Here is a 12,803-nt window from a genome sequence, read left to right as displayed (position 1 = left end):
CTGCTTGCTCTCCATCCAACCCATCAGGACTCTGACCAGTTCCACACTAGGTGCCTGTCTTTCCCTGATAAAGAGATCTTCCAAGTGCTGCAGAGTGGCAGCAGAAAGATAATGGCAGAGTCTGCTGTCCTGGCTCTCTGCAGGAGTTCACACACCTCTTTTCTTAGGGTTAGGCAGAACAAACCAACAACAAAAAGTGAGCTTTAAGGTGCAGCTGGTCCTTTCCCCCAACACTTTGATGCAGGGAGATCACGCTCCAGTAGGCTTTACTCCAGCCACAGCCATGACTAGTGATGCCCAAGCCAGCTTGAGTGTTACAGGGACTGGTCAGGACTGTCTGGTGGAGAGACCCACGAGTGTGAATGACCTGTTCCTCTTGCAAGAATAAGGCAAGGGACCACCCAGCGCAAACATAACCTTGCTGTGCCCAGCGACTTCCCTCCATAAACAAAAGGGATGTCTGGCTTACAGACAAGTCAATCACATTCCAAAAAGAATCAACCCTGATGGATCAGTACCATGATTTCGTTGGCTACATTGGAGTAGCTGCCTTCAACCAGCCTGAATGCCACTGTCCCACAAGCCATGGGCACCCACTGTCACTGACGAACGCTGACCATGCAATGAGGAGTAACAGTTGCTCTGTTGGCACTGGACTGGGTTTTGCAGTTTCCTCTTTCACTGACAAGGTCCAAGCAGGCTGCTTCACATGTGCTCAGTTCTTCCACCGGATTTGCTAGAAGAGAGAATGGGACATGACTAAGAGCAATGCTGAACACAGATCCCTTAGCGGCCACGTTAGTGACTCCCAATCCCTGCAAGGACAGCTATGGCCAGAAGGTGCCATTTCTATCAGTTTCACCTTTCATTCTTACCCTGAATGCAACCCCAAACATAAGATTAGCTTCCGAGCAAGGATAAAAAGTATGCAAGGACAGCTGGGTCCTTCCACCTAATTCACACCTGTTTCTGATAAGAGTCTCTGAAAGAAAAAGTAAGCATTTCTTACCATGTTGTTGAGAATGCTGTTTATCTTCTCTTCTTCTGCAGAGCCCCGCTCCACCTTGCATTTATATGCTGTCAGCTGGATACGATCCTTTAGATCCCTGTAGGTCTACATAAACAGCAAAACCAGCACCCAGCTGAGTGAACAGGACACTTCCACAGTTAGATGCTGCCCTGTAGATGAGCAGGGCAACTCTGCAATTCCTCTTCCAAGTTCCCACCACAGAACAATTTCAGAGCACAAATGCTTGGAGCCACTCTCCTGGCTCACTGGAGTTCCACTAGGAACCATATCACTGTTCCCAGGCCACAGGGATAAACAAACCCCACCAGGCACATGACAACAGTGACATGTGGCAGAGCACAGAAAAACTAGAGAGAAAAAGCAGACTCATGTCCCATCTCTTCACACACACAGCAGGGACCTACCTCAATGACAACATCATGACACTTGTATTTGGTAGCGAGGTTCAAACGTGTCTCCACATCCTCCACCAGGCGCACATACTCTTGCAGCACCTGCAAGAGATGCAAGAATGTCTCAGCTACCTTCTGCAGATACCTCCTGCCTTGTTCTCTCACCCCAGTCCCAAAATCAAGGCTGCTGGTCACACGGACTTGACCCCTTCCTTCCTATTGTCCAAGTGACTTGGACAATACTGCTCAGAACCCTAGAGGCAGTAAAGCTTTGCTTAAAAAGCTCAAAGTCCTACGCTACCTTGTTCCTATGGATGATGGTAACCATTGCCTTTCAGATTAAGCAAGAGAAAATGTAATGCCGTAAAGAAAGGTGGCAATGCACACGGGGAGAGAGTTCCCAGTCAACTCTAGGCCTGCTGTCTCTCTTGCAGTCAGACCTGGGACTCAGCCCTCACTACCACCACTTCCTGTTGATGCATGGGTCACTCAGCTGTGCTCACCTGGAAGAGGCAGAAGCTTGGCAAAGCTGTTCTCCCACTCCCGGCTAGGCTCACTTGGAAAGTCGTTCACACACCAAATCCCAAAAATGAGCAGGAGGACATAACCAGTGGTTGCTCGCTCACCTGCACAGGAGCATTGTTCCTCTGCAAGATCTCCACCACCCGGTGGAAGCCAATAGGTGCCTTCTTCTTGGTGTAGCCCAGCCAGTTCTGAAATGAGAATCAAACCTATGTTAAACCAAAAGGGCAATCCCTGCAGACAGAAGAAAATGGTTTTTTTACCAGTGCCAGCAACATACTCCACCAGCCACCACACGCACCCCCTGGCAGAGCCCTTCATGCAGGGGCTGGGCACAGGCTGGCTGCAAACCCTTTGTTAACAGAGCTCAAGGGCAGCCCCCCTCTCTGACCTTGTTGCTGTAGCCAAGCCAGGCCCAGCAGAGGTCTTAGGCAGGAAGAGGAGGAAGGTATTGCAACACCTTGCAGCAGAGGTACTGGGCCCTGCTAAAATAAAACCAGTCTGTCCAGTAACTCCAGAACAAGCCAGCTATCAGCAGCAGATATCAGTACTTGGAACTGGGTGCCCAGCAAGGCTTTCCATAGCTCACCTTGGTAGTGAAGAGGGCATCCACATCATCCCAGGCTCGCAGCTTGGCACGGGCAGCCAGGGCAGTCAGCACATACTGCTTATCAGGAATCTGCAAGGCAGAAAGCTGGAGTCAGAACACCAGCACAGCTCAGAAGGCCTGTGGGGGTTGAACATGAATGGCATCTGCCCCAGCCCTGTCAGAATCCACACCAACAGCCAGGCAAGGAGGCAAGATGCTGCCTGAGGCCACGGACAGCACTGTGGAGTAGGAAGTGGGGATTTGCAAGTGCTGCTGCAGACAGGGTGCACCCACTGAAAGTCTCCACGTGACTCCATTTGCCTTCCTGAGCCTTCAGAAAGGCCCTGCCCAAGAAGGATGCCATGCCTCCCCTCCCTATCTCAGTGCTGAGCCCCTCAAATTCCTCCTACTGAGCCCCCTCACTACATACAATCTGGCTGGGCATGTTTTCAGCTACTGCTGCTGCAATAGGGGAAGACTCACGCACCTTAAATGTTTTCTTCAGGTTGGTGGGGCTGCTGAATGTTCCCTAGAGAAAGCAGACAAGTCAGTGCAAACTCAGCAGAGCAGGCCATGGGAGAGGTTCAGACACCTGTTGTAAGGCATCTGCCTCACAGAGGGTGAATCTTCCCAAGATTTTACTGCTTTTTGCTCATGTCAGTGTCACAGGAGGAAACAGCTGGCAGAAGAGAGCAACTATCCCACCCCATCAACTCTCTGGTTTGGTTTCCCTGCATCCTTACTGGTGTGCCTCCAGGACTTCCAGGACCAGTACCACATACCTCAGGTCACAGGATTTAGGGCCATCTCTGGCTCCTTGAAGCCAAATGTAAAAGACAGTGGTTTCTAGGAGGCAATTCCCTGCCAAGCTGTCTCAGGTTGAATGTCTCATCTCAGAGCACAAAACACAACTCCACACTGGTCTTTCTGAGGTGTGAAATATGACCTCTCTCCCTTTCTTCCCTTAACATGCCCCAGCTTGACCACCCCAAATGTTGAGGGCTACAAGAATGAGATGTAACCCTTGTCTTCTCCCACATCATCCTCACCTCAGCCTCTGTGTAGTGGTAGAAACAAGAATAGAAGAGAGTGGTCACTAGTGGCATATTGAGAATTGAAGCCTTACGAGGATATTTCCGAAATATCTCTGACTGCCCAGATGACTCCAAGTGCCGATCATTAGCCTGTGGAATCAGGAAGACAGGCAGGGTGAAGATGAGCCAGGGTAACTGCCTGTTTAACTGCAGGGTGGAGACCTGGGGAGAGTGTTGACAGCAACTCACAAGCACAGCCTCAACATGCTATAAAGTCTCAGATCTAGTATTTCACGTGTGCCTGGCATAGCAGCTTGGAGAGCAGTTAAAACTCCACTAGCCAGGGCAGGCTGCTTAGATCCAATGTGGTATAAGTAAGGGACAGAATGAGATCTCACAGGTAGTCCCAGTCATCTTCTGACCAGCAGAGAAGATTTTATACCTCAATGATGATCTGTCGCTCCAACAGGGTATAATGGTCTTGGATGTGGGATGTATCCTCAGCGGAAAACGGCAGCCTGGCCAGACACGAAGGAAGGAGACACTGTCACTAGCTCTTAACAAAGTACACTCAGTAGGACACTCTTCTCTACCAAACAAGCTCTCCATAGACAGAGATCTGGGGAACAGCTCCTACTCTCCCCAGCCTGAGTCACCAGTGGGTACTCAAGTTCCTGTCCTGCTGCCCTCTTCAACTGGCTCTCACCTTGACAGACTCCAGAGAAAGAAACATGTGGCACAGAACAACCTAAAATGGATGCTACCAACTTCCTCAAGTGCTCAGGCACACAAACTTTCATCCTTCACAACCTGAAGGGTCAATGATCAGAAAGTCCCTTGAATCAAATGCTTCCTCTCTGGTCTACATTGTGTCCACAACACCCCACTCCCACACAGGCAAAACCAACACTAGCTCTTAAACTACACAGGCTGTGGCACTGGGACAGAGGGCGAATTTTCTTTACTACCACCTTCTGTGAAGCACCCACATCCCTCCCACCCTCTTGTCTTTTTTCTTACCCAATGCAGCCTTTCAGAAATTCTCTCCTCTTTTCTACATCCTGGATGTTCAAATGCTCACGGTACTGGGACAGCTGGAGGGAGAGTGAAAATAAGCGATCTGTTCTCATGGATTTGGGATACAGGATTCCAGAGGGTATAACAGGGGTGCCAGCTTATGCTCCGGGGAATACTCACAGCAACTTCCTCAGTTCTGTCTAGGAACCTGCAAAAGGGAATGGGCAAGCATGAACCTGGAGGCAGGTTTCTAGCAGTGTGCTCAGCCCTGCCACAAGACAGGTCAAGAGCTTCACCTGAGCAGATCCAGAAGAAACTTCTGCTCCCCCGTCTCCTTGAGGAAATGGATCAGATGACACAAGGCCACCTGCCGCACCTCCAGCTCTCGAAACAAGATCTCTACAGGGGAGAGAGATTATGTACAGGTGGGTAAAGCAAGTTAGCACTACCAAGCCAGAGGGGACTAAACACAGTGCATGGAGTTGCAAGCCACTGGCAGGATTCAACAACCTTATCCCACCTCAAATCACAGTCTTGGAGGCTAGAGCACAGCCCGTTCCCTGGGCTGCCCACTGAACTCACAGCAGTGTGCTACCTGTATGGATACATTTTTGTTCACCCCATCACCACTACCACCTACCACTGCTTAAAGCTCCTCTCTGGGACATTTGTGGGCATCACCATTCCCCCTCCCACATTACACTCACTGCAAAAATATTTCATGCTTAGTAAAACAGCAATACCTCAGATGCTCTCTCAGCGACTTGCACCCAGTGAAAGAATTAGCCCCTCTGTCCTTAACTGACACACACTATAGCAACCTTGGCCCCAGTCACACCCACCTCTCCGTAGTGTCCGTTTCAGGAATATCAGGACCTGTGAGCACAGACAGGCAGCTCAGAATTAAGACAGACAGACAGCAAAGCTTTTGCAAAGGACCTCTGAAAACACAAGTCTTAGAGCAGAGAACTGAATTCTGGTACCCACTAGATGCAGGACAAGCAGTGAGCCAGGGCCACAGGTGCCTGGATGCCTGTCTAAGCTCCTGCTCTGGAGCTTAGATAAGTGAGACCAAGATTGACAAAGAAAAACTTTTCCATGCAGATCTAAGGGAGTAAAAGACCTGGATGAGGGAAGCTCTGACACAATCCCATTTGCTGCCTGATGCTTTAGAAGCCAGAAAAACTGGTGAGGCCCCTCAAATCTTCTATGCTGTAAAACTCAGTTTTCTAGAAGTTACTGCAAAGATCTGTAAGGCTGACCAGATTCCTTGTTATTAACCTAAATGCATCAGGTTCTTTGTTACTAACCTAAGTGAACTCTGCAGAGTGGAAGGAAAGCCAACAAGAATATGGAACTTCCCAGTCTCAAGCTTTGACACTTTTCAGTAACTTATAGGTTTCGACTAAAGAACGTCCCCCAGTCTTGCAAGACTGGGTGGCCAACTGACTGCATTCTCATGAGCCCCCTCTGTGAGGTCACCCAGAAGTCCCAGCCCTGTACAGTCCCAGCAGGACTCACAGCTGTAATGACATTCCCATCATGCCCTGCCACAGCTTCATCCAAGAGCACCAGCTTGTCCTGCAGGGAGCGAAATCTCTCCAGAGAGCAGACCTGGAGATAGAAGAGGTATAAGCAGGCATATAGGACATCAGACAGTCCTCATGCTGAACCAGCCCCCTAGGTATTATCTATTCTTCTCCCATGAGCCCTTCAGCAACATGAATAACTGCCTTCCCAACTAGTGGAGAAATTCTCATTTAGCTGAAACCACATGCTGCATAATCCCTGGAAATCTGTCTGCAGCAGTTGCAGAGTCAGCCCTCATTACTGCCCAGGCTAGGACAGCAGACAATGTACATTCAGCACAACCACCTTTGTAACAAGGCAAAACTTCCCTCTGCACCCCAAACCACTAGCCCTGACAGGAAGAGGGAACTCTGCAGTGCCTTTTCCACAGAGGAGACCAGAAAAGTAAAGTTGTAACATTCTTTCTCCCTTCTTCTCTATCCCACATCTGTGGCCTCTTACCCCTTAGTTCACCTCAGCCATTGAGGAGACACATGCAGAGTAAAACCACAAGCTCACTGTGTGCCCACTGCACACTGAGGCAGCTGAGACTAAGATTCCAGCTCCACTGTAACCAAAAACATCTTCCTTCCTCCATTTTCCACCGAGAACAGAGAAAAAGCCCCACACCCTCAGATTTTCAAAACAAACCCATCCCCAAGGAGCAGAAAGGACAGAGAGGTACACAGCAGTGCAGATACCTCCTGTCAGAACCTTGCTGAGTGGATAACTCAAGTAAACAAAGCAACAAAACCCTGAAGGTCTGCTGCTCCTGAGCTAGTGTGATCCCAGCACTCCCACCTGGCAAATCAGCAGACAGGCAGAGCATCATCCCTGCTAGGTGCTGCAAGCAACACAGATCCTCTCCCTGCTCTCAGAAGAGCCAGGAGCACAGGGAAGTGTAAAGCACTTTAGGAGCACCAACCCTCCATCTATCACAAGCAGGTGGGAGTGGAAAGTCCTTACCTTGCCCCTCTGCATTCGCCTGACTGTATCTCTGGGGCTCCAGTCACTGCTGTAATCCTGCCACAAGAGAAAAAAAGTGCTCTTAAGCCTCGAGGCTAGATCGTGTCAGCAGTCTCCAAGCTGCTTTCCACTTGTGCTTCACCAGTGGTGGCCCATGCTTCTCACACTTATCATTCAGCTGCTCCAGGGCAGATGTTAGTAGGATGTGTCCCTACAGTGTTCAGGCGCAGATGCTGAGCCCTCAGTCTCTGCAAATGCTGGTGGGGAAGGAAGCTAAAGGCTTCTATGTTAACACAGCCTTTCTACTGCCTCAGTAAGGCATCGTATCCCTTATAAGAAGTGCATTTCAAGAGGTTGCCCTTGCAAATTAAATATTCAATGTTGCTTTCAGAAGGACAAATAAAATACATGTAAAACTGACAAACCCAAAACCGAGGGGGAAGCAGTCAGTTTCTTGTTACAATTCAGACAGACTTCTGCTGGTGAGCCTTCCACAGCAGCGTGGAGAGCACAGTGACAACAGCCTCAGGCAAGTGCCTGGAGAGTCAGACAAGACAAGTACAATGTGACAAGAGCATTGAAGCCTGCAGTGAGACCATCTTAAGGCAATATGCTACTACTGCTGCAATGACCAAAATTTTTCCTCTGGAGCCTGTAGACATCATGATCTGGAAGCACTGGATAAAAAGAGGCAGTGGCCCGAGCCACTCCTGAACTCAAGACTCCAAAAGGGCATCTAGGTCTCTGTGAGGCACTCGAGCCAGCGACTGTAATTCAGCCTTCTGCCTCAAAAGACCCAGAGAAATGAAGTAACCAGAACCAGAACTGAGGACTGAGTTTTAAATTCCCTGAAAGCTCCAATTTAAAGATAAAAGGTCTGACCCAGTCCTATTAGGGGACCTCTGCACATGAGTCTCTCAAGTCAATGTATAGTTGACTGTCAAATATCCTGAGCACCAGGGTTCCCTCCAGCACCTCTGATCAGAGGCAGCCTCTCAGCCTGTCACTGTCAGGACACTCATTGAAAGCTGCTGCTGATTTTCCCTTCTTTGTTCCACCCCTTACCACTCCTGCCAGCTTTTAAGGGGCTGTAGAACCCTTCTCCTTCCTGTTTCACAGCCCCTGCAGGCCCAGAACAGAAATACAACAGGACAGACATTTCTCCTCCTGTGCTTTCAGGAAGTGTTGTTTGTTAGACTATGTGATTAATGGCTAATCAACATAAACACACCAACCTGGTGAGGATCAGATGGCCAAGGACAGGTGGAGAAAACTCAGTAACCTAATCAGTGCAATCTGAGCATACTGATTAGGCCACTCGTGGCCACCATCCAGAGAGACAGATTAGGTCATTACCTGTTGTGTGAAAACCTCCATACACTATGCAACCCCAAAGAGGCACATAAGTTAGTGTGAGATGCACGGGAAAGAGAATCCTGGGATGTTTTAAGAGAGAAAGGAGGAATCAAAATTAACTGGGCAGGAACAAGCATGGGAAAACAGAGGGAAAAGGGGCCATAGTGTGCCAGCCAAGTTTAAACAAGTGGCTAGTTAGTGTGTCTGTCTGACTGAACCTTGCAATGGATCATTGCAGTCTGTCTTAAATTCTCATTAAATTCTATATTTAACCACCTTCTGTGTGGGTGAACTCTCTATTCCAAGTCTATGTGTCTGCATGAATGCTAGTGAATTTCAAGATCAATCAGCCAGTGAGTAGAATAAGCAGTTTGAATACCAGGAATAAGAATAGGACCATGAACCCTAGGGACAAAAGGGTCCAAGTGCCAGCAGCTGGAGGAGAATGGGGTCTGGGACTCAGCTACAAAACAGACCAGATGTCTAAGACCAGCTACTGAAGGGATCCATAGAGTGTGTGTATGTTCCACTAGCAGAATTCAATCCTGGTCAGACAGAAGGGAGGCTCAGCAGCAAGCTTGAGTGTCTTCTGTATGTGTCTGTTTATAAAGGCATTGGTTTCTGCCCATGTGTTAATCCATGTGGGCAGCTGTGTTAGTACTGTGCATGTCTGTATCTCTAGGGAATATGTGCTCAGTCCTGTTACTGGCTGGACCTAGGGACATGGAACTACAACCTCATACCTAGTAGGAGGAATCCACCCAGCCCAAAAATCCACTAGATTCTCCAAACCCTAACACTGCCTATCTGTGAGACAGAAGTTCCTGCCAACTGGAACTCTGCCTCTGCTCAGCTACCTCTGTGCTGTCTCAGTGATTCATAAGAAACTCAGTAACTTTCAGACTTGAAAAATGTAAAAAGCACACGTGATGGTGATGCCAGTTTACCTGACTCAGCATGAAAGCAGCTTACAGATGATGCACTACTGAGAAACCCTTTTCACAAAGACTGCTGGACTATTCCTTAGGAGGAGGAGTAACTAAGACCCTCAGCGAAGCTCCCTACTGCTGAGCAAAAGCAGAGAACACATAAATTGCTGTGAGGCTGCATTTTGCAGCTCCTTGTCCTATTCCCTGCATTGCCCTCTGCTGTCTGAAACAGCAACTAATGGCTTCCCATGAAACCAATAGAGTAGGAGATTTCTCTCATCTCAGCACACAAGCACAGGCTGCTCACCTTGTACTCAGCTCTCGGTCTGCGCAGCTCTGGGGCATAGTTTTTAACTCCTGTGTCAGTGAGGGCTGAGAGGGAAAGGCACAGCTGAGTAGCACATCAAAATCCTGATTCACACCCACTTCCAAACCCATTCTTTTCTGAGTTTTCAGGGTACAAGACCCAAACTTAAGAACCGAATGGCAATACAACAATGCTTGAAAGCCAACAGCTGCCAGATGTACATTAGCAGATTACCCCAAATCATTCTTTCATTTCTTTGATGAAAGAACAATCCATGACTGAATTTTTAAGACAACCCATGATTCAGCTTCCCCTTCTGCATCATAAGGCAGATGACACTTCCCATTTTTTGCAAAATCTTTGTTTCATGTAAATTTGCACCCCTCCCAGAACAAGGCAGGGATTCAAAACTTACCATCCGAAAGGGACTGGAAACTTGGAAGTTTGTTTCGTCCTGAAATAAAAACAAACACTCATGAGAGACTGTCTCTTCATCAACAACATCTTTTGCACAGGGAACATAAGCCTAGACTGCAAGCCTGTGTGCTGCAGCTATGCCACTGTAGAACGAGCCACTCTGTATAGTGATTCCCACTGCACTGGCACAGCTGGGGCTCACCTGCTTACAGTCTAAGGCTTCAAAGTTGTCTGTGGCATCACAAACCTCATCACACCTCGTCCCTATCTGCCTTCTTAGTGCTGTGGCCAGGAGAGGTTAGAGAGCCTGAATTCACTCATCTACCTGCAGAACAGAGGTTCAAGCACACAGCACTGCTTAGACCATGGCAATAGGGCTGTGATTTGGATGCCTTTCAGTATCACTTTATTATCAGAGTTGAGAGTAAAAAAACACCCCAGTGAGAGACGAAGTAAAAGCTGTTTTGTTGTCTGGCTGTGGGACAACAGAGCTGAACTCCTGCAAACTGTAAAAGTTCCCCTATGGCCTGTTGTGCGGTTACCCCATAACCAGCTATGCTACCACTGCTGCTACCAACATCACCAGTAGCCAGCTGAGCTTCAAACAAAGGAGAGTCAACCTGTCTTCTCTGCAGTACTGAAGATCAAATGAAGGCTACATGGGTCAAGCCAGTCCCTCTGTAGCCTGCTCTGTGTGTAGCAACACACAAATGGATTGCTGTGTAATGCTGTGCTCTACCATGCTGTTCTGGGGAACCTGAATTTTAAGAAGCCATAAACTCCAAAGCCCCTCTCAGACCAGAAGGGCATGTGATGTTCTGCACAAGACAGTCTCCAGTTTCCGACCAGTGAGAGATACACTCCCACCCTGAGGAGAGATTGGAGCTTCCCTGTTTTGCAATATACTTCAGATAAAATGATTTACATAAGATAACACAATTGCCCTTTGACACTCTTGAGGGAAAACCCATTTGTTACATGTGGTATGTGATGGACCTCACCTTTGAACAGGCTGCTTAGGGAGTAGGAAGAAACTTGTTTGGGAAAAGAAGAGGAGGAGGAAGAGCTCTTCTGTAGGCTGGAATCTCGGCCCTCCAGTGAGCTAGTGCTGCCAGAGGCTGTCTCTTTGATTGACCAGGAGATACCTAAATGCAAACAGAAGTCATTTATAACAGAGAAAAACAGTCTGTAAAGAAAGATCATACGGCAGGAACATTACCAAGTGTGTGCAGGTCAGTTGTACACTAGCACATCTGGGTAACTTTGACCCCCAGCACTAAGCAGATGCAGTGCACCTATGTACCCAGATAATACTGCTTGATAGGCAGTTGTGTGCTGTCCTCCAGAAATGGCTGGTTCCATCAGTGTTGTACAGCTGCTTATGGCTTATATAAAAAGATGCATAGAGCACCCAACATTTATGTTATTGCATGGGGTAAAGCATAGTCCTTGTTCTAAAGGTACAGAGCAAGACAGAAAATCCCTGGCCTTCCTCAAATTGCAGAAGCCTAAGAGCATACTTTTCCTCCCCACACATACAAAACAGCTGTCAGTGTGCATATGCTGCTGGCAACAATGCATATGTCTCCCTCCTGCTTGTTCAAGGCACAGTTTCCCCTTCTTTTCACAGCTGCACAACACACATTTTAGGATCAGGGTGATGGGGAAAAAAACCCCGGTAGGTAGAGACATTGGGTGGGAAACGAAATGGCCTGAACCAGACGGAGGAGCTACAGCAAAGGACAAGATCAGACCCTTAGAAGGTCCTCTGGGTGATCCATATGTAAATTTTCATTGTTTGGCACTGGCTAGCAAGGGCCACATATTCTGTGGGTCATGAACTCCAGAGTGAAGCAGACAGCATCTTGTGTGGGCCATGAGCTCACTCCCATCCTCACTAGAAACATATCTGCTTAATGCTTACAATTCCCTTTCAAAGCTCAAGTATGAGTTATTCTATAAACACGTTAAACCTTGGAACGCCTTCTTAAAGCTCTGTGGGGCCAAAACACAGAGAACTTTAAATGGTGCCATTCCAGGCAGTGGTGTGAAGGAAATGATACCCTAAAATCTTGCAGGCCACCCGAGCCTGACGTGAGTATCAAGCCATAACCTCCAGAATACCTGCTCTAAGCTTGGCTACATATTAGAAAAAACACAGTGAATTCCCTCCACTTGTCTGCACTCCTTTATGTAATTTGGACTTCTGCTCATTCTCTTTTCAGTGGATCCTCTCAGGTGAATCAAATGGCTCACAAGATGACCTGGGAGACTAGAATCAGATTAGATATGCAGGATTAGATAGCAAGAAACACTCCTGACCTGACTACGTGACATGACTTAAGCGGTAATTTTAAACTCCTCCTGCCTCAAGATAACTTGCAGTACTTCTGCACTTACTTCCCACGGGTTCTCCACTCCAGCTGACCCTCTCAAGGTCATCATCATCATCATCAACGATATCCCTCAGGCTGTTCACCGCCCGTTTGGATTCCTTTAGCTATGGACAGAAAAAAGCTTGCATAAGGTCCGTGAGAGTTGCAGAATGCACTTTATTTCCTATTGCCATCAATCAATCTCCTTCAGAGCTTTGATTGCAGCTTCTTCAGCTTCTATTGCTTCTTACGGAGGAGGTATTTTAGTCCTGTAGGTATTTGGCAGACACAGTAGCCCTT

General features: G+C 48.0%; 1 protein-coding gene across 1 annotated transcript in view; it reads right to left on the bottom strand.

Annotated features, from left to right (window-relative positions):
- Positions 1 to 514: 514 nt before the first annotated feature.
- VIPAS39 (VPS33B interacting protein, apical-basolateral polarity regulator, spe-39 homolog) overlaps positions 515 to 12,803 on the bottom strand; it is a gene marked incomplete at its 5' end in the record, with an annotated part of 12,580 nt that continues 291 nt past the window's right edge. Inside the window, 18 exons of the mRNA XM_009084176.1 lie at positions 515 to 736; positions 1,010 to 1,114; positions 1,435 to 1,524; positions 2,049 to 2,135; positions 2,534 to 2,623; positions 3,021 to 3,062; positions 3,583 to 3,717; positions 4,010 to 4,085; positions 4,588 to 4,661; positions 4,765 to 4,792; positions 4,881 to 4,983; positions 5,427 to 5,460; positions 6,106 to 6,198; positions 7,120 to 7,176; positions 9,712 to 9,776; positions 10,127 to 10,165; positions 11,130 to 11,273; positions 12,529 to 12,628. Coding sequence (XP_009082424.1) covers positions 716 to 736; positions 1,010 to 1,114; positions 1,435 to 1,524; positions 2,049 to 2,135; positions 2,534 to 2,623; positions 3,021 to 3,062; positions 3,583 to 3,717; positions 4,010 to 4,085; positions 4,588 to 4,661; positions 4,765 to 4,792; positions 4,881 to 4,983; positions 5,427 to 5,460; positions 6,106 to 6,198; positions 7,120 to 7,176; positions 9,712 to 9,776; positions 10,127 to 10,165; positions 11,130 to 11,273; positions 12,529 to 12,628 — 1,383 coding nt within the window. The remainder of the gene's footprint in view (positions 737 to 1,009; positions 1,115 to 1,434; positions 1,525 to 2,048; positions 2,136 to 2,533; positions 2,624 to 3,020; positions 3,063 to 3,582; positions 3,718 to 4,009; positions 4,086 to 4,587; positions 4,662 to 4,764; positions 4,793 to 4,880; positions 4,984 to 5,426; positions 5,461 to 6,105; positions 6,199 to 7,119; positions 7,177 to 9,711; positions 9,777 to 10,126; positions 10,166 to 11,129; positions 11,274 to 12,528; positions 12,629 to 12,803) is intronic.

The sequence above is a fragment of the Acanthisitta chloris genome, unplaced genomic scaffold (assembly GCF_000695815.1).
Source record: "Acanthisitta chloris isolate BGI_N310 unplaced genomic scaffold, ASM69581v1 scaffold42631, whole genome shotgun sequence".
NCBI classification, from domain to species: Eukaryota; Metazoa; Chordata; class Aves; order Passeriformes; family Acanthisittidae; genus Acanthisitta; species Acanthisitta chloris.
This window is presented reverse-complemented; position numbering and strand designations above follow the sequence as displayed.